Here is a 21,726-nt window from a genome sequence, read left to right as displayed (position 1 = left end):
GAATTTGCTAAAGTGTTAGCACTCTTACTATAAAGTATATTAAAATATGCAGAAACACACAAATAGAAAAGCAAAAACTCAAATCCAAATGCAAGAGAAACAAAGCAGATTAAAAGAATGGTTTTTTCTTGATATAAAACATATCAAAATTAAAAGTAGAAACATTAAAATAGAAAATTTTTCATGACATCGACAGGCAATTAATGTGAATGTGGTATGAATACGACACTAACAGCACTAAGCTAAGAGCATTTTTACTTCTTCAGCAACACATTAGTCATTCAGTAGCATGTTATTTAACTTCATGGTGTTGTAACTTTCTATTTTTCTTATTGTTATTGATTCTGTTTTGTGCCTTTTCATTTAAGGCCATGTATAATAACTGTTGAAATGCAGACTATCATATCTGATATGAGGATAGAATGGATTATGCGTCTGTACCTCCAGATCAAAGATGGACTCCTAATGAAACTGTTAACTCTATTTTGAAACTAGGATGCTGGACTCTGCCATTGTCCATGCCCGTGATGATGGACTTATGACTGATTATGAAGAACTATCCGATTTTAATAGAATAGGGAAATTGGGGTGGAGGGGGAGGAAATCCCAGAGCCTATGAAACTGTATCAGGAAACAGTAATTCAAAAATATGAAAAAAGGGTAACTCATTTCAAAAAAAGGTTTACACAAGTGTCACATTAAATAACAGTGTAGTGATTTCTCATGTAAGTTTTTTTTTTTTTTGAGTCTGAGTCTGTCACAGAAGTAATTTCCTTCAGGCTTGGGAGTCTATCTCTTTCTCTTTTTTTTTTTTCCTTTGGTTTTTGCTTTTGTTTTTGTTTGTTTGCCAGAGAATAACCATTCAGTGCAGTATTATTGTCGCATCTTCTTGCAACATTAGCAGAAACACACAGCCTTATTCCTCTGTACATTCTGTGCAGAAGAGGAATAATTTATCATTTACCAGAAGGTTTATTAAGAAGAATGCACCATATACCTAGGAATTTATATGAAGGAAGGGATTTTATCATTAACACTAATTTCTCATTCAATCTGCACTCACTGAAAGTCCTACAGAATACATAATGTTGAAATACATTTCTCTGACTCTTCAGAGATGAAATGAAATTATTGTTGGAATAAATGTAGAAAAAGGAGAGCAATAATTGCTACTCCTGAAACATCCTCAGAAGAGACACCAGAAACTGGCAGCTGGGATAGTCACGAGCATCTGTCTCTGATTAAGAAAAGGGTTTGCAAACATCACTTTCCATCTGCTGGCCTTTTTTCACTCTTTGAATTAAAATGAACAAACAAGCAATCACAACAGCTATAAAATATGGCTGCCAGGGCCTAAAGGTTTCATTTCTCCAGGCTCACCTAGCATACTAAAAACAACAATGTAATACTTTATGCACATTTTTTTTTCCATTTCCACATTTCTAAGGAAGCAGATAATCCTACTAAATTTTGTTCTTTCCTGTGGCCTCAAAGGGAAACATGATTCTCTTTTGATACATCCCTTGGCAAGTAAGTAAAGGATATCTTTCCCAGAAGTCAACTCATTGTGAAAAGCAAAGTGATTTTGGGTGACATGATGCCATTCAGAGTTCTGACTTGGTTCTATATCTTTGTGCACACTCATGACCTTCAACAGGCAATCTCCAATGATATACTTCAAGTTCAAAGTGAAAGTGCTGAAGTGGAACCAAAGTGACTGAATGGAGTTACTGAAGCAGACATCAAGTAGAGCAGAATTCAAAGGGCAAATATGAAAAAAAAAAAAAAAAAAAGGCTCTTCTTATATTGCTTTCCTTCAGAAAAAAAAAAAGCACAATATTTTAAAGTTACTTTCCCAATTTAATAGCAAATGCTCAGGTTTCTTTAACCCAGAATTTTACTTGTATCATGTTCTTAAAGCTGTATGATGATTGCTATTGAATTAACTACTTCAAAAATTACCCCGCTGTAGAACTAAAGAATGAAAATTTGCTCCTGAAAGATTCTTGATGGTGCATGCTGTTCAATTCAAAAAAGTAAAACTCAGGTCAAGATGACTAATTTCTCCTGGATCTCTCACTTTCCACTTTTGCTTTCAGCAATACTGATAATGATCCAGAGTGATGAGACAAAATCAGAATAAAATGATCTGAGCAGGAACTTTGAAAATAAACAAGAGAAAACATTCAGGAGTTCATTCCTAAAATTAGATAATTCCTTAACTTAAAATATATGGGAATCAAATACATATTTTAAATATGCAGATATAATAAAATATGCTCCATAATATATTATTCAAAAGAAACTCTCTAGGAAATTTACTACTACTTTTCAGGCAAAAATTGGAGCTCTTAACTCCTTTATTTTTCTATCTGCTTTCTACTATCCTCTTCTTTCTGGCCACATTAAAAGTGTTTGAGTTTACATGACGGATGTCTGGCTACTTGACTGGACACCTACCTATCAGTTAACAGTAACTGCTCTGCAATGGCTACTAGGCCATTTATAAAGAAGACATAAAAATCCATGTAGAAATAACACCTGTCTGATGAAAATCAATGTAGAAACAAGATGTGTCTGATTCTGCTTTCCTTGTCCACACAAATTCAGTTATTTTCTAAGGAAAAATGTATTGATTCTGTTCCTTTTCTCGCCATCGGGACACTCACATTTCTTTCAGCTGCATTTGTGTTTGCAGCTATCACTTATGAATAATGTAATGATAGAATTTTCTATTGTTTTCTGCACTTTATCTCCAAAGACTATCAACCTGAGAGGATTATAGGCTTTAACTGGGTTTATTGTTTCTTTGAAATGAATAGTCTAATGTCTTAATCACAGCCATAAGGGCTCTCTGCTTGCCTTCTGGGATTGGTACCTAGGAAAAAGCACAGCAGCTTTTTTGTGTCCAAGACAACACTTCTTCCTAAAATCTAGAATCCCTTGCAGTCAAGGGAAGGCAGGGCTCCTTCCACAGGTTTGTACTTTTAAAGCATCTTGACGTGTCCATTAGTACCACACCTTGACATTCAATTATTCTTTCTCCATGTTAACCAGCACAATTTCATAATGTTTCCTCAAATAAAATCCTCATTGTGCATCCACACACTTAATTTACTGTGGATTAGACAGATGACATCTACCTCACCCAAAACAAGATACATATTTAAGTTATAATATATCAATGTGAATAATTTGATTAGAAACATAGCTTGCTATTAGCTGTCCAGGCCACAAGTCACTAGTGAAATGGTCCTATCAGGGTCAATACCTCACTGTCTCAACTTTCCCAGCTATATGGTGATTGCTCTTGAATTCAGTGTACGTTTATATGGCTCCTGGTGATGAAACCAACATCATTTCACACACATACATAAACACACAGACACAAGGAAGTAGAGAGTGAAAGGGGTTACTGAGAAGAGGAATTGGCCATGAAAATAAAATGTGATAATACTGGAGGTGAAATAATAGCTAGCATTATCACAGACTTTTATAACCAATTGGCTGAACATTTATGATGGAAATTTAATATCATTTGTTAATCATACTATTAAATATCTTGTGTGAAGGCTGTACAATTTGAGCTTCTCTTAATACCTCTATGCTTTTAGGCAGGAAAGCAAGCAGACCAGAAGGCTGCCTATGGTGTGGCATTGCAAATGCGTATAGAAACTGCCCACCAGCTGCTAATAAATTATATTTGGGTCGAATGAAAGTGACATTGGGCATCTCATGTTTCCTAGAAATATGCAGTACAGATTTACTTGGAACAGAAGTTCCAAAACTAAAATCTTCTCAATGTTAGATAGCAAAAGTTAGGCTTCATTGGTAACACTGTTTCTTTGATATAAACACATGATCAGTGAACAGTGAGATGCTGCAGATAATAAGTAAAGCAGGCGAGACACTCAACAATGCTGTAGGACTATGAAAAGCAAATTTTTTGAATTTTAACTTTTATCATGAAATGTTATTCTTGTTATTTTAATAATAACATAAAGACATTCATAATGTACAAATGATAGGCTGAATTCGGACATCAGATCATAGTTTGATAATGCCTCCTTCTGAAATATCCATAAGATGTAAGTATTAGAAAAAAGTATGCACGATATGTAAGAGATGTGTGCTACTCGTACTAAACAATAATTTAAAAACTCTTGGAGAAGATCTTTGACATTTGTGATTAAGATGTCTGAATCTCATATAGAGGTCCCTGGGTTAAATGCATGTCTCCAGCTGTTATTTCCAACTTCTGCTGGTGTCGACTCTGACAGGCATCAGTGATGGTTCACGTGTCTGGATTCTAGAGTGTCTGGCTCCCAGCTTCAGTCTGCACACAACTCCCATCTTCATGGACATTTGCTAAAATTACCAATGTATGGAAGCACTCTCTCTCCTCTGTGTGTGTGTGTGTGTGTGTGTGTGTGTGTTTGACTTTTAAATATATGAGTGAACTAATCAATGAATGAATAACATTATCTTCATTTTTAGAAAGATGAATTTTCACATAACATTAATATTTGACATTTAATTTGCCTGAGTGGCCTTTTTGAGATAACCCGCATAGAACGACACCCTCTCTACATCCCCCACCACTCTCCCTCCCTGTCTCTCTACATCTCTCTCTCTCTCATTTGAAGATACGTTTACTTTTATTTGAAAGATGTACAGAAATAAGGAGAAGAAGAGAGATTTTCCATCTGCTGGTCCACTCTGCAAATGGCTGCAATGGCTGGAGCTGAGCCAGTCAGAAGCCAAAATTTCAGAACCTGAAATTTCTTCCATGTCTCCCTCGTGCGTGCATTGTCCCAAGGACTTGAAGCATCTGTTGCTCCTTTCCAAGGCACATCAACAAATTTGAGAAAATGAGTGGTGACACTTTTATAGAGGTGAAAAGCATTATATCATCTTGGGGGATGGAGGGAAGTGAGCACCATGGCACAGCAGTGTAAGCCACTGACGGCATAGTATATTGCAAAACAGGTTCCAGTGCTCCACTCTGATTCAGCTTCCTGTTAATGTGCCTGGGAAAACAGAAGATGGGTCAACTACTTGTGTCCTTGCTACCCATCTGGAAGACTCAAATGGAGTTTCTGTCTCCTGGTTCCAATGCAGGTCATGAACTGTCTCTTAATACCATTAAGGGAATGAATGAAAGAATGAAAAAAGGTGCTAATACTTTGTCTTTCAAATAAATAAGTATATTTCTTAGAATAGATTTTTGATGAGAAGACAATAGAAAGAAATTACCAATTAAACTGGAAATAGTACTCCTAGAATGGGAAGGTAGATTTTGTACATAGAATATTTGGCCATAAGAGTGATAGCAGACTAATTACCACTCTGCAAGTGTGATAAATTACTTTGGCAACAATGAGCTGTATGGGTTGGATTGGAATTACGGAGACTATAGTCTAGCATATTCCTATGTATAGGAATAAATTAAGTCAGTTTGAGGAAAAGATGCATTACAGTGCGCCAGCAAGCATGCAGTTAATCTGCATAATTCAGCCATTTTGCAAAATAGAAACATCTTTCAGAGAGTAATGTTAAGAAATACAAATATATGCAATTGTTTCCAATGAATAAATAAATACTATTTTTGAACATATTTTATTCTTAAAGAGGAAATATGAACATGAAGTAAAAGATACAAAATGAGTACTTTATGACATTTATAATACATTTTAAATAAATGTTCTAAATGCCATTTTTTATATTTTAGTCATACACATAAATTTTGTGAATATTAAGTGTATACTGTTTTCATTAAACTACTAATTTCCTGCTTATTACCTATCCTTGGAATAACATTTTAAATACAGGCTGAATTTTAATGAAATTTTTGTTACACTACCTTCCAAAGATACATTTTCAAAAAGAAAAAGTCATCAGCAATTGATCAAATAGAAAATTTGAAAGGAGAGGGAATAGTGAAACATTTATACTTCTGCACACATAAAAATTAATTGACAAAACTTAAGGGAATGTTAAATATAATAGATCTTATTTATATTTTTCAATTATCCATTTTCTTATATTCTTAATGTGCTCTCTAAAATGATATATTTTGGCCTATTTAGTTGGTTTGACAGTTTTGTACATACAGGTAATTACATCACTAATTCTAACATTCAGTATAATAGTAAAGAAAATAATAAAATAAAATTAAAATACATGAGGACTGTGTTGCTGCGAAACTATTGTTATCAGCCTACCTAATCATTACTAAGTCAATGTTGAAAAATTACTGGAATAGCACAGATTTGGAAATGATATTGGTCTCTGCCGTTAAGCTCTATCCTAACAGATTTCCCAATGATAGAAATTAAAGAAAAATCTTAACTTTTGTTAAAATCTAAAGGAGCTAGAATAACAAAACAAAAGCATATTCTTAGAGGTAACTACAATTTTATGTACAGAAATGTTTTTAAGCAAGTATTTAAAATGCATTTTGTCACAGATGAAATATTTTTATCATTTCCAATTGAGCAGTTGCTGAGGAAAAAATTATAGATCCATAATATTTTTTCTAAGCATTAGAAGCAGATTTAGCAAATACCAATATTCTATTAATATTTCCCACTCATATCTTCAAAATATTAGCATGTACTTCATACTAATATAAAGTTAACATTGATCAATACTGTATTATCCCACAAAGACATTTTGAGATCCAGTAATAACTCATGGATAATTTGTAATTTAAACAAATTTTAAAGAAAGCCTAAAATAAACTAAAAATACTTCTAATACTGGGAGTATAGTTCCTGTTTTCATGTTGCTTATAAATTAGAAAATACAGATAACACTGCAGCAATAACTTGGCAAAGGGAATTAATCTATCATAGGAGAATGTATTAATATTCATGAATATATCCTTGTAATTCTGAACATTGGCTCTGATCACTCAGATTCAAGACATGTATCAACTTCTATTTAACCTCTGCATTTTGAATTATATGTCTTATTACAAAAATGTGAGGAATTTGATTAAACTGTTAATGAACAATCATCTATATTATAATTAGAATTGGTCTATTCTAATACATGCTGTAATTTAACGCTTTGCAATAAGATTACTTTTGCAACAAGATTATTTTCTTTACTTTAAAGATGTGGTAATTTTAACTGAATGTTGCACTGCAAATTTGTGAGTATTGCAAAATTAATTAATTATGGAAATGTTAACAATGTTCTTTATCAATGATAAAAATGTTTGAAAAAACAAGTTTTTTAGTTATAAACAAAATATCTGATTTCCCAAATTTACAGAATATAAAACACATAAAATATCTGCAGCATAAAATTAGAGAACAGAATTTTTCACTTCTCATTGGAGATTTGATAATTCATGCAGATATGCTCTAGTTATGTCAGGATACTTGAGTTAAGATATAAGAACACTATTTTTCTGTTGCTGGACTTGCAAAAAATAAGAAAACTATTTTGCACCAAAAGCAAATAACCAAAGAACAACTAGCTGACTAGTGGGAGAGAATGAGGTGAACACTGAAAGCCCATTTCCCAGTGGACCATAGCTGTGTCCGTGCTAAGATCCGAAAGCATCTAACGTAAGCCCAGCATGTGGTAGAAGGAAAAGAAAAGACAAAGTGCCACAAACACTGAGAACAATGGTATGGCTCTAAAGAGGAGGTGTCTTGGTTTGGGATGAAACTCGTTCTCACTGGGTAAAACATCTGTGATGCACACACCCATGACAGTGAGTCATTAACTATGACTTCAAGGAAGAGTATACTGCATGAATGAGAGTAGTCTGATAACACACAGTAGATTTAGAGCCTCAGCATTTCAGAGGTTGGCTGGAAGCTACAAAATACCAAGTGTGACAGGGGGCCGATGTGGTGGCACCTCCAGCCACTCCTGCTCCAGCGGTGCTAACATCCCTTATTGATGCTGGTTTGTGTTCTGGCTGCTCCACTTCCAACTCAGCTCTCTGTACCCATGTGGGAAACTGAAGAGAAATCTGGCTCCCAACTTTGGATGGGCCCAGGTCTGCTCTTAGTAGCCAGTTGGGGGGTGAACCAGCAGGTGGAAAATATCTCTCAATTTCTCCCTCTATTTCTCTGTGTAATTATGGTTATCCAGTAAAATAAATACATCCTTTTATAAAAATCAAATGTGAGATATTAAGACACATGAATAAAAAATAATAGTAAGATATGGATATAACATTCTATAAAGATTAAAAAAGTTTTCATGGACTTTTTAGAAATAAGGTCTGATTGGAAAATACAGGTTCTCTCTCTTTTATATTATTCTCATAAAATTCAGTAAGAGGCTTGCTTAAAATTTAGAAATTATATATATATTATATATATAATTTATATATATAATATATATATTCATTCATTCATATATATATTATATATATATGAATGAAGAAGCCAAATTGATAGAAGAAAAATGCTGTGAATGAACACTAAGCAGTAACAGGGTAAAGCAAACTTAAGAGGTTACTCTGAAAGGCTTAAATGTACAATTTTTTTCTTAAGCTTGGTCATTTTTTTTCAAAATAGATTTATTTTTATCAAAAAGGCTAGATCAGATTTCCAGAGAGAAGGAGAGACACAGAGAAAGATCTTTCTTCTGTCAGTTCACTTCCTAAATGGCCGCCACATCCAGAGCTGAGCTGATTTGAAACCAGGAGCTTCTTCCAGCTCTTCCACATGGGCACAGGATTCAAAGGTCTTGCATTTAAGCATGTCTTTCTGCTTTTTAAATAAATAAATCTTTTTAAAACTTTCTAAAAGACTCTACTTTTTTTAAACTGTAAAACAATACAAATTCTGGAGAGATAAATAAGATACTGGCTATCACAGATTGTACTCTAAGTGTACTTAAATGAGAAGCCCTTTATTTTCTTGTTGACAATTTAACAGCAAAATTGATGTACTGGAGTGTCACATCAAAGTGATGTATGTCTCAGACCAAATGGAAAATTTCTTTCATGCATGCATATTATTTGGTTTTTTATTACCACTCTATACTCAATTTTTTTTTTTTACTTATTTTTACCTGTGTTTTCATGTTTTCTCCTAATACTTACTGATTCTGGTTATATTTCAATAAAATGATTAGTGTGGGAACAATCTCTGCCTTACATGGATTATCAGTTGACTAGAAAATAAAATACCCACCCTTCTAAAAAGTCATAATTCTGGGGGTTAAAACTATTACCAAATATTAGGGAATTGGGCTATGCTGGCTTGCCCTGGACGCTAATCTATCGGAAACAGGATATGTGAATACACATATAGCATTTGAATATCAATATGTATATATGTATATAATTTTTATTGATAATATAATTTTTATTGATAATATAATATAATTCTTCACCTGCTATCTTTTTTCTGGCATTGGAAGAGTTTCTGATGGAGAAGCTTTGGGAAACTCCTCTGTTGGGACACAAGTTCCTGCATGTGAGTGCAAGAACCATTAAAAGGAACAGCCCAGACCAGGCCAGGGAACAGTACCCACTGGCATACATTTGGCCCAGGTTGGGGGTGGACCAGGCTGGGCGAGTTGACATCACCCACTGGCGAATCCGTGCACCAGAATGGAGTGTGGGTTGGGTTGTGTTCAGCTGCAAAACTTGCCAGTACACATGAGGGCTGGGTGCTGCCTGGGCTGGGCTGGGCTGTAGTGCTGACCAATGTGAGCTAGAATTAGGGTAGAGGCATGCCTGGCAAATCACACACAAAAACCAGGTGAGGGGTACATAAAACCGGTAGGTGGGTTGCATGGGGCTCCCACTGTTGAACCACCACTCCCAATGAAGAGCATTAGTTGGGATAGGAGCAGCCCAGACTGGGCAGAGTTACAACATACGTTGGCTTCGTGTGAGCTAGATCAGGGAAAAGCTAGGTTGGATTGACTGTTCCCACTGGTGCAAGCATTAATCAGAGTGGGTGTGGGATGGTTGGACTTTGCTGCAGCATCAGCTGGTAGATGTTGGCACTGGGGGCTAATTCTGTCAAGTTAAACTGCAATACTACCTGGAAAGTGCAAGATCCGAGAGTGGGAGTAGGCCAGTAAGGAAACAGTGGCACTTCCCTTTTGGGTTGCAACACTGACTGGTAAGCAGTGGAACCAGGACTGGGGCAAACATGGCTAGACAGAGAGTGGTGCCCACTGGCACCTGTGTGGGCTGGATAGTGGGGCTAGCTTGGGTTGAATTAGGCTTCAACACCCATTGACATGTATGAGCTGAATGGGATGTTGGACTGACTGAAGCAGTTTGTTGTACTTACTGGCAAGCACAGGAACCAGGACAGGGAGCAAGCCTGTTGGTAGTTATTGCAGGTTGCTCCAACTAGGAGGCAGCTCACACTGGTTGCCTGAGGGCTGAGTTTGTGGTGGGCAGGATTGAGATGGGCTCCAACACTCATTAATTTGCATAGTAGAAGGGCTTGAGACAGAACTGACCCAGCAGTTGCAACCAACAGTGTGTGCAAGAGCCTGTGTCAGCCCCTGTATTTGCAAGCACACACAAAAATCAAGTGTGGGATCATTTCAGATGAAGTTTCTTTGGGGATCCCCTCCAACTGAACTGCTGGACTCAGGACCTTAACCACAAAGAGAAGTGCAGCTTTTATAGTCTGACTCTAGAGTATATGTGTCAAAGCTGAGCCTCCTCAGTGGCTCAGTTGTAACAGTTGACAGCATATCCAGGTGCACATGGAGGATATGGCAGCACATTGGAGGCTGCAGAGGACACTTGGTGCCATGACAGGGGACAGAACAAATTTATCAACTACCCCAGCCAGGGTTTGGCAGGGAAAATCTGGACAAACAGAGACTCTAAGGTGGACTATGTGAGCTAGTGGATTCTGGAGAAATTTCATTGTACTTACAATGGCAAGACTGGCATTAATGCAGAATGGTTGAAGTATTAACACCACCTGAGCAGTGTTCTCACAAAATGCCCCACATGATGGGGATGCTGGGTTTGGCTTCTCCCTTATTTCTCCCCCACTTCCACCAGATACAGGAAGGAAAAAAGAGAATGTGGAAATAGTGATCTTAGCCACTTTCCTGTTGCCCTTGACCCTTTGCGGCCTCATCAACTCTGTAAAGATCATAAAAATTAAATTAACACTTTCTTCCCTCAAAGCACTTTTAGATCATAGAGATCACTGCAATAAAATTCTATTAGATTGAAACGACACTTACATAATACAGAGCTATAATTACAAACCTTTGTTGTTGTCCATTCCTCCCACAGCATACAGGGTTCCAACTGTAGATTTTCTAGGCTTAGTTCTTGGACTTTGCATTAAAGTTCTTCTTTCTGGCAACAAATGATATTTCATTGCTTCCAGAATCAGCTTTTGACATTCAAGATCATTCTTAAACAATGCATGGTTTTCCAGGTCAGCCAATATCTGTGGATAGTACACAATCCTTATTCAATGTGCTTTCCAAGGGATGAACATGCAGTAGTAGTTAAAATTAAAAGTTTAACTCCCCAACATTGTCCCCTCATTGAGACAGATACAGATAAAATGTATGTCTTCCTAATGATAGTGATCATTATTTTGGATTTAGTACCCATTACCATTTTATTATATAGGGTGCATAAATAAATTAGAGTACAATTTCTGCTTCCTTGTTGAAATATTGCATGATATATCAGAAAAATGTGTAATTATTACATGTTATTCAAAAACCTTCAAATAATAGAGATACTATAATTTTAATAAAGTTGTTTGTAAACACAGTATAATAATTTATGTTGGCCATAAACATATTTGATGCAGGAAGTTAAATGATAACATTCAAGAAGTTAGATCGCAAGCCACTAAAATACTATGGTGTTTAACAATTACGAATATACTTAAAATATTCTTCAAATTAAAAAAATCTCAAACAAATCCTCAAATTTACAAGCTACTGGAAATATGTATTGGGCAAAATAAGAATTCCCAATATCAAAAGCAAGACACTACTGAAAACTCAGCAACTAAGCACACACCAGAGTGGGATCAGCAGCCTTTTCAGTTTTTAAAATTTTAGTTAATGAGCAATATTTACATATTGGTGTGAAATGCAGTACATTATTTTGACACAGATAAGCAGTAAAAACTGGTAATATCAGGTTTTTAGCATTCATATTTCCTTATTTTCCCTTGGCAATTTTAACCTACAACATCTCTGTTTTTCATACAACTTATATTATCATGAAGTGCAATAGATGGAGGTTATGCATTTAGTTAAATACATAAAAAGATGTTATATGTAACCGGGAAAATAAAAAGTCTATATAAAAAATTCATGTAGGGCATCTGGAAAAGAGGACAGAATATATTCAATATTACATTAAAAAGAAAAAGACAATTTTTCAGAGATCCTAGACACTTTGGAATAATACAAATGGTAATCTAATTAATTATATTTTATAATTACATTCCTGACTAGGTTTCTTCTCTTGTGTGTTAAAACTCTAGCTATCTTCTTAATCACTTCTATAGTGAACACTAAATAAAAGTGAAAGGGATTGGAATTTAACAAGGAAAATGTAGCATTTCTTTAAGTACTATTTTTTTTATTAGAGTAAAACTCTTCTTTATAATCAGCAAAGGGACTTTTTTGAACATGTCCTTGTTATCCTGGCTATCATAACAAGCATACATATTAACCCTGATTTCTCTGTGCTAAAATATCTTTTCATGTCTAGAAAATTTGGAATCAGTTGATTCTAAAAAAAGTTACTTAAAAAATTATTTCTATTTTGCTGTTTTCATTTTATGTAAGTGAATAATTTAGAAATTACTAATAAAGGTGAGAATGAAAATATTTCAGGCACTTCAAAATATTTATCAAAACTGGAGTTAATATACTATGCTTGGTATTTATTTGACTTTTTAAACTAACCAGGTGAATTTTAGTTTACTGGTAGCTACATATTTTTCCTGATTAAGATATCTTAATTTTCCAAAGTAAGATAACACAGTATTTTATTAAATACACATATATGTTTAATTTTTTGTATCTTAGGCTTTAAAAACATCAGTTTATAAATCCCCTAAGTCAAAAAAAAAATTTTCAAACACAAAATTTGTTTGAATGCCAATAAATGATACCTTCTACCATGGTCTAATTTTGTGACTTCTTATGGAGCTACACATAAAAAGGTAATTATGTGTTGAGTTACATTGTAATCTTTCTCACTTTGGACCACTTTAAAAATAGCCCAATATTAATGAATTAACTAATGATAATTATTAAATAATTTTCAGATTTTAAGAAAAATCATTAGTCTATATTTTTCATGTATATAGGAAATCCATTGCCAAATGGAATGAAATATTGAATAACTAGCGAGCAAATACTTACAGAAATAAAATCAAAATTTCTTCTATACCAACGAGTGTACTAAATTTTCTAATACTTTATCTTCAGATATCACAATTGTACAAACATCCCTACATTCATAAGAAAATGGCAATATTTCTTATATTTCAGGATACATCACACTTTTGCTTACTATCTGATTTTGTGCTAAAAATAGTCATGAAATTTGAATCTTTAAAACAAGATTGATTCCCATATAGTAGCAGTCTTTAGAGAATGATAGTTTCACAAGTAGGCTTTCAGTATTTCTACTAGACAAAATGAATAAAATTAAAGACAAAAACATTATATTCTATAAGCTGCAGATTAAAAAATCGGCAGTAATTCAATGTCTAGTAAATAGTTCTAAAACAAAATAATTTCAGGTATTTTTCTGAAACAATTTCTTCTTTTTTAGTTTAGTTTACAAATTTGAAAGGCAGAAACAGAGAGAGAGAGAGATAAAGAGAGAACTTTCTTCCATTCACTGCATACAATCTCAAACTGCCACAACAGCCAAGTTTGGGAAAGGCTGAAGGCCATATCCCCATCTAGGGCTTTGCTGAGTGTCAGGGGCTCAAGTACTTGAACCACCTTCCACTGACTTTCCTAAGACAGTCATAAGGCAATCTGACTAGTAACAATCAAATATTTTTAAAGATTGAATCCCTTATAAGGCTTCTCTTTTTCTAATCTTGATAACTATCAGGTACATCAGATTTTTTTTAAAGGAGCAATCTAAAAAGTTGGGATAAATTATAACTTGGGAGCTTTTTCAAGAGAGGAAATCTGTAATGGAAAGTAGACAGAGAGCAGTGCTTGAAATCTTCTAAAGGGAGAGTTCATAAAATGGTGAAAGAGACATCAATATGATTTTTAAATTTCTGCTTTACTGCAGGAAGGAATCACTTCATTTATGCGTTAAAATATCAAACATGATAAAACGTAGGTGTAATATATTTGAAGATAATTGATGGTTATTACACATCTGTGATACATGTAGTACAAAAATAGTCACAAATAACATACTGAAACTCAGTCACTTCCTGCGTTTCAAAGGTCAAGTATATCTTAAATATTCCATTGCAGCACACCAAGCAAAGATCTGCTTCATGTCACCATAGTATTTTCAAAATGCACTCTGTGTAACTTACATTCTTCTACATCTGACTGCATGACTCCTCCTGGAGTTTTCAAAGATTGTATAGCAGTTCCTATTGCTTGTTTTGCCCAATCAGAAATGTTTTTGCAGAAGAGTTAAAGGAAAATACAGCACACATATCGTGCCTTACGATGAACCTGCACACTTTTGAACATGTTCTTCTTCAGTTACCCTCTTCACAATAAGATGACAAACAGCAGAACTTTCTATGTGAGTTTCATTTCACATTTTAAAAAATACAAAAAGAAAAAAGTGATATTTAAGGATGAGACACCTAGAATGAACATCACAATACGTGGATCGGATTCCCAGCTCCAATTCTGACTGGAGCTTCCTAAGAATGCAAAGCAGAGAGACATTGATTACAGCTCAAGTCACTGGGACCCTCCACCCACATGCACCCTGGGACTGTTCCAGGAAGCGCTGTCCTGCACAGTCATCGTTATCATCAACGTCAATTTTGAGGGGAGTGATTCAATGGATACTCTCTCTTTATTTCCCTCTTTCTACCTGCCACCCTTCTCCGTGTGTGATTGTTTCTGTACAAAGTAAAGTTAAAAGTATATGCAAATTCATACTCCATTGGTGACAAGTTACTGTGCACTGTCCCAGCCAGGTGTCACTGTCGTCACTGTGAATTTGGGGGGAGTGGATAATGGATAATCTCTCTCTCTCTCTCTCTCTCATTCTCTCTCCAACCCCTGTGCCCCATGTATGTGTTTATGTTTGTGTATGAAGTGAATGTAAAAGTATACACATTTTCCCTTGGTGAACACTTTGTGTGAACAATAAAGCACTCAAGAGTCAAATAAGGAAATTAAAGAACAAGCATAAGGTAAGCCCTCTTGTCAAAAGGTTGATATTTGCATGAAATACTAACTTTTTACAAAGCTATTCAAAAACACAGGGCAAGACAAATACTCTCAACTGCATTTCATTGAGTTAAGAAGAAGAAAAAGTCACATGTAAAACACAATAAAATGTTCAAGGAAGGCATAGTGAAAGGAACAGCTTTGGCGAAAGAGAAGATAGATTTGAAGTTACAGTGAAAAATGAGGTTGAACTAGATATTTTGACTTACATTGAGAAATAATTTCAAAATTGTGGAATGAATTAAAACAAGACAGCAAGACTATGTGTGATAAACATGTTTTAGAACACATTGTGGGGTATTCTAAATTTGTTTTCTTGTACCATAGTAAAGAATTCGACTTACCAGTCTTGAAAAAACTCACACAATGTCATGAATAATATAACCAATGAATGAGTTTTGTGATGGAAAGGGAATCATACAAATGGGTATTCACAGTGTCAGATTGAGGAAATACATTTAACTAATAATATTATTCACGGATCAGTGATTTCAGGAATGAAATACCAGAAGATTATTTATCCACAAAATTACTCTTATTCAAAGTTTAATACAGCTTAAAGACAGGTAGCTTAAAAGAGGAGTGCATGTGACAATCCTCTAAATCATAAGTAATAATTGAAGACAAATTAAATACACAAAGGACAACAGTGACAGAAAAAATAAGTTCAACTTTGGTTTGTTGGTTAGGGGTCTGACAACTTACAGTTCAAGAGCCCAAATTATTTCTGTAATTGACTGACTAAAAGCAAATATTCTATCAGCTGCATCTAGGAAAAAATCAGATATACAGATACATAATTGGCTATTAACTAAAGATATTTCTGAAAGGCCCTCAGTATTTATTGTGACTAATTTATATAAGCAATGAATTTGAGACACAATATTGAATATATTTCTGCCTGCCTGTTAATCAACATAGACTTCCATGGCGAATAAATTATTTGAAATTACTAACTACATCAATCATAATGAATGAACAATAATCTGGTAGAACCCTGGGAATTTGGAGAGCGAATTGATGTAAAGAAGATATCTTTCTGCCCTCCCCCAATCTCCTTTGCTGTATCTCCTTTTTTCAATGACTTAAAAAATAAATAAATGAAACATTTTTCTTAAAATGAGGATGCTACAAAAAAACAGACTGCCAATTCTTCCTTTGCTTTTTATCTCAAGTTTATTTAGTCACTAAGAGGCTCCTGAAAATATTCTGACATAAGCACACAGGATAACAATTGAAGAGGAGACTCTTTAGTGAAATACTTGAAAAATTGGATTTCCTAATTCCAATTAAAATCCAGACCTAGTATGGAATATTTGCTTTGTATAAAACATATGTCAAATAATTAAAACGTTTTATTTTGTTTCATGCTAATTACGAGATATCAGTCAGTATTTTTGCTTCCTTCCTATCACTTAGGGAAGATGGAGAAAGAATTTTAATCACTTCATATTTGCAGATTTCCAGTTTTCTTTAGATTTACGCTGATCAAAGCCCAACATACCTCTTTTGATCATCATCAGTGAAAAAAGTTCCTGTGAAAAACATCAAGGTGGACGCTTCTTGCAAGTCAATCAGGTATTGGAATAGTTCTCCCAAGTAAAAATAATTCCAGAGAGCATACACTTTGTAGAATTTCAAAAGTTTGAATATAAAGTGAATTTCTCGAACATCTTTACTAAGCAAACTTCAGAAATAGGGAGCATATACATTTATAATTAGTATATTTTCACCATTAAAAGTTTTTGTATCTGTCAAACCGTATGATGGACACACTGGAGAACGCAGAAAGGGATTTATCGGCTAGTTTTAAAGTTGTTTGTAATGTAAAAGAATATTTCCTGTTCCCAAGTGCTCCGGTTACATGTCAGTATGTTAGAGTGAAGCTGCTGCTTCTCTCTCCATCTCCAAGCCCAGTGCTCCTTTCCCGCGCAATTCTCCCCTTCTCTTCACACATAAATCTCTGGGACTTCTATGGCAGTTGAAAGCCATCACAAACAAAATAATCGTAGTGAATATAGAATTTAATAAGCCCTATCATTCAATTATTGCTGTAAAATAGACTATGTCAATTAAATACTGATAACGTGCAGTCGTACTGTTAAGTAGACCTTTTACACTTTCTGTTTACATGTTAAAGCATTTAATTCTGTTGACTACTTCTCTTCAGTCTTGCGATCTTTCCGTCCCCTACACGTACTCTACACTGCTTTATTTTCATTTCTATTTTTTAAAAAGGATTTTTCAAGGCACTTATTTACATTTACCATTGTGAATTTTTTTTTTCCTTTTCCATTCTTGCCACATGCATTGCCTAAAATTCTGGTTACAAACACTTCAAAGAGATGACAATCCTTAGCATTGATTCAGTGCCCAAAGTCACAGTGTAGCTCTAGGAAGAGAGCCTGATTCAAGTCTCAGATAGTCACTCAAAATTTGTTATTAATTAATTGAGTTATGTATATTTTCCTTTGACATGACAATGATATACACTGTTTAAAAGTTACAAGCTGTTACTAGTATATCAAATATGAATATTTGATTTGTTTTTGAACTGCACATATTTTTCTTGCCTTTAAAAACCTTTATCTATAATGATTATACTCTACTGTTGAACAATAATATCATTTAATACATAAATGGCTTACATTTTTCAGAAATTCATCTGTAGGTTTATAGAATTCATTTTAAAATGGAAGCATAGGGTGGCTCTATAGCCTAGCAGCTGAAGACCTCCCCTTGCACATGCCAGGATCCCATATGGACGCTGATTCTAATCCCAGCTGTCCTGCCTCCCATCAAGCTTCCTGCTTGTAGTCTGAGATAGCAGTGGAGGACGGCCCAAGGCCTTGGGACTGTGCACCCAGTTGGGAGACCCAAAGGAAGCTCCTGGCTCCTGGCTTTGGATCTGCACAGCTGTGGCCGTTGTGGCTGCTTAGGGAATGAATCATTGGACAGATCTTCCTCTCTGTCTCTCCTCCTCTCTATATATCTGACTTTCCAGTAAAAATAAAATAAAATAAAAGTATAAAGTAAGTAAACATTTTAGGAAAATATAACATACTTCTAGGAACTCTAAAGCACTTCTAGGAAAAACTGACCTCTACACTTAGCTTTCAATTGCCTGTTTGTTTCCAGCATCGTATCTCATTGTGCTTACAGGACTTCCTGACTGAAAATTGCTGGATACCTTGTAATAGTCTGACTATGACATCTATTTCATGATGCCTGAATTTCCTCCCTCTTTCCAGAAAGCCTCTTCTGCCTCAGTTCTCATCAAACATCTTATGCTTTTAGACATGTAATTTCTTGAAGGTAGTCTTCCTTGATACTGGACTTATTGCAACCCCTATTTTTTTTTTTTACCTACAACACTTAGTTGCACACAATTTTTTATCATCCCCAAGGGTATGCATTATTCATCTTTACATGCTGCATGACTAGTAAAACCCCTGGTACAAGGTTGACATTAGCACACAATGATGAATGGATAACATATTCAAAATGTATTACTAATTAAAATATGGTCTTCCAGGAAGGTTGCTTTTCTCATAATGATCTATATATTTGATCTAACTTTCCCATTCCTTTATGTGTATTCAGAATCACAAAGTAGCATTGATCATTTTGTACAGAACATTTCGCCTAAGCTGAATATCTGTTTTCCGAAGCATTTTGGCGTTAATGTTAAAGCATTCCATTTTGCTAACTATGCAATAAATGCAGTTAATAAAAATTTAATAGTTCACAAGACCTTCTAATATTTTTGGCCATGAAACAGCAATAGAATTAAATACATTTTAAAACTGTAACTGATTCTTAGTATGAAAAGTAAACTCTACTCCTCCATGATTATTAGACACACAGATAAATGTTTTATGAAATAATTCAAATGAATCTTACACAAAAATGTTGTGTGAAATGGAATGAAAGGCTGCTGAGTTTCCAGCTGACTGCTGGCAGCTGTCGGACTCTCTAACACAGAGATGTGATCGCAGCCAACATGATGCTCTCAGGTCAGCGTGATGAGTCAGGGACCTCCTCGGAGGACACATTGACTTTGCCTGTTACTCTCACTGAGTCATTTCCTCTTCCCAACTGTTTGAGGTAAAGACAACGTCATCCTCAGTATCAAGTCACTTAAGGCTTTTATCTATGTGGTCCATCAACCACATCACTGTTATTAATAACAGAAGGTGTCACAGTACAGGCTAAGTGTGTAAAAATAAGCATATTGATTAGATCTCTCTTAATATTCAGCATTACAGCAAATGCCATTGAGAAAAGGGACTGACAGAAGACTCAAATTTTCTTTGAAAAGATGAGAAAATGTCATTGGAACAAAACACACATATTTAGCACAGAAAGTTCAAACATGTGACAATATCTCATTTTTTAAAATCTGTCATACTGAATCAATGTTTAAAAGCGTTTTCAGAAAAAAGAATACTCTTGATGTGGTATTTCTGGTTCTTTAAAAAATGAACAAACTTCTCTACATAAATCATGAATATCTGTGAGATGTCATGGATAGTTCACAAATAGAAATAAACATAAAAGTATGTTGACATCTCATGGGTTTAAAGTTTTAGATGTGAATTCTAGTACTATCTTAAGTTTAATTAAGCAAACAACACAATTTTCAATTCACCATGTATACTGTAGTGATGCTTTTTTACATTTTTTAGAATATTATCATTAGATCAAGCATGTAATAATATATTGTGTATATTTGAATAATATATCACAATTTAAAGCATTTTTCAAATTTATCAGTCCTACTTAAGGAAAATTGAAGAATATGTAACACAAAGCAAATGATTTATCCATATTTTTAAAAATTCATTAATTGTATGATACTAATTAGTAATTTACCTTTACCATTATATTGCTTAAAAGATATGATAGTAGAATTGATGAACTTTGACTGAGTGTAAGCTTTTCTTGTTCTATGACGTTCATAAAGTTGCAGTTTGTAAATTCTAGATATTGCTTATATCAAGTATTTCATCTTCTCCAAATAAGGGTCTGATTATAATACCTAGATAACAATGAAAGTGATTTTTTAAATACCAACTCTAAATGGTTTTAAACATGGCCCTACAAACTCAAACTGTTAAATGCTATTCTATGTGATTTGCCTTAATACTTTTTGGCATACATTGCCACCTCATAAATGAAGTTGTTTCTTGGGCTGAGAGACACATGAATTTCTCATCATTAAAAGAATATCTTGCTTATGCATGTTTTACCCCATGTGTGATTTCAGCTTTCCAGCTTATGAATTTAATTCCAAATATGCTATCTTTTCCTAATGAAACTTAGAAATTCTATGAGTTTTCTTAGCATATCTTACTAGTTAGATTTGTGTAACTGCATTGCTGTTCTCCAAAAGTTGAAAACCTTCTCTAAACTGGCGTGACAGTCTGGTAGCTAAATCCTCTCCCTGCACATGCCAGGATCCCATATAGGTTCTGGTTCATGTACAGGATGCACCACTTCTCTTCCAGCTACCTGCTTGCTGCCTGGGAAAGCACTAGAAGATGGCTCAGCACCTTGGAATTCTGAACCCATGTGGAAGACCCTGAAGAGTCTTCTGAGTTCCAACTGTTGGGGCATTCGGAGGCAGCAGATGGAAGATCTTTCTCTCTGCCTCTCATTCTCTCTGTAGATCTGCTTTTCCAATATAATTCAATTAATTAATCTCCCCTTCCTTCCCTTCACTGATTGCTGATCAATCCTCAGAGAGACTGAAAGAATCCAATGTTTATTAATTGTATTTAAATAAGAGAATATAATATTTGCAAATATTTTAGCTCTAAGTGACAGACTAGAAATACAAATATTTCTCGTGTCCAAGAATTAAGGGAAATGATGATACTGAAAGAACAGATGGTTATAAGCAAAATATTAACATGAAATACAGTTCATTTACTTCTCATTATTTTGTCTCTTCAAAGAAGCTGAAGTTGGATAAATTCTGAAAGCAGAGTTACATGAAAAATCATTGTAAGACAAAAATTGCTCCATTATTGTAATTCTTTGTATAGAAAACATTTATCTCAACTTACAAGACTGATTTTGCCCATGTAGCTACAACATCTAACCACTTATAATTATCCTTAAATATAGTTTTTCTGTTGTAGAAAGATACAGTGAAGAAATTTTATTTTACTTCAGGTTTGTTTCTCTCATGTTTTTACTTATACAAATACCTTTGCTCACTATAGTTTACTGCAAATACACACATTCGTATTTACCGAAGTACTTTGCACCTCTCAGAAATTAGTCATTACTGTTAATGCTGTCTCAACATTTTAGATTTCT

At 34.5% G+C, this 21,726-nt stretch overlaps 1 protein-coding gene across 2 annotated transcripts in view; it reads right to left on the bottom strand.

Annotated features, from left to right (window-relative positions):
- The window catches only part of KLHL1 (kelch like family member 1), a 206,694-nt gene that overhangs the window by 58,155 nt on the left and 126,813 nt on the right, over nt 1–21,726 (bottom strand). For both annotated transcript variants that reach the window (XM_040991032.1, XM_040991033.1), the window contains one exon: nt 11,231–11,417. In XM_040991032.1, the coding sequence (XP_040846966.1) occupies nt 11,231–11,417 (187 nt within the window). The remainder of the gene's footprint in view (nt 1–11,230; nt 11,418–21,726) is intronic.

The sequence above is a fragment of the Ochotona curzoniae genome, unplaced genomic scaffold, assembly GCF_017591425.1.
Source record: "Ochotona curzoniae isolate NIBS_2020 unplaced genomic scaffold, NIBS_Ocur_1.0 contig_64, whole genome shotgun sequence".
Classification (NCBI taxonomy): Eukaryota; Metazoa; Chordata; class Mammalia; order Lagomorpha; family Ochotonidae; genus Ochotona; species Ochotona curzoniae.
This window is presented reverse-complemented; position numbering and strand designations above follow the sequence as displayed.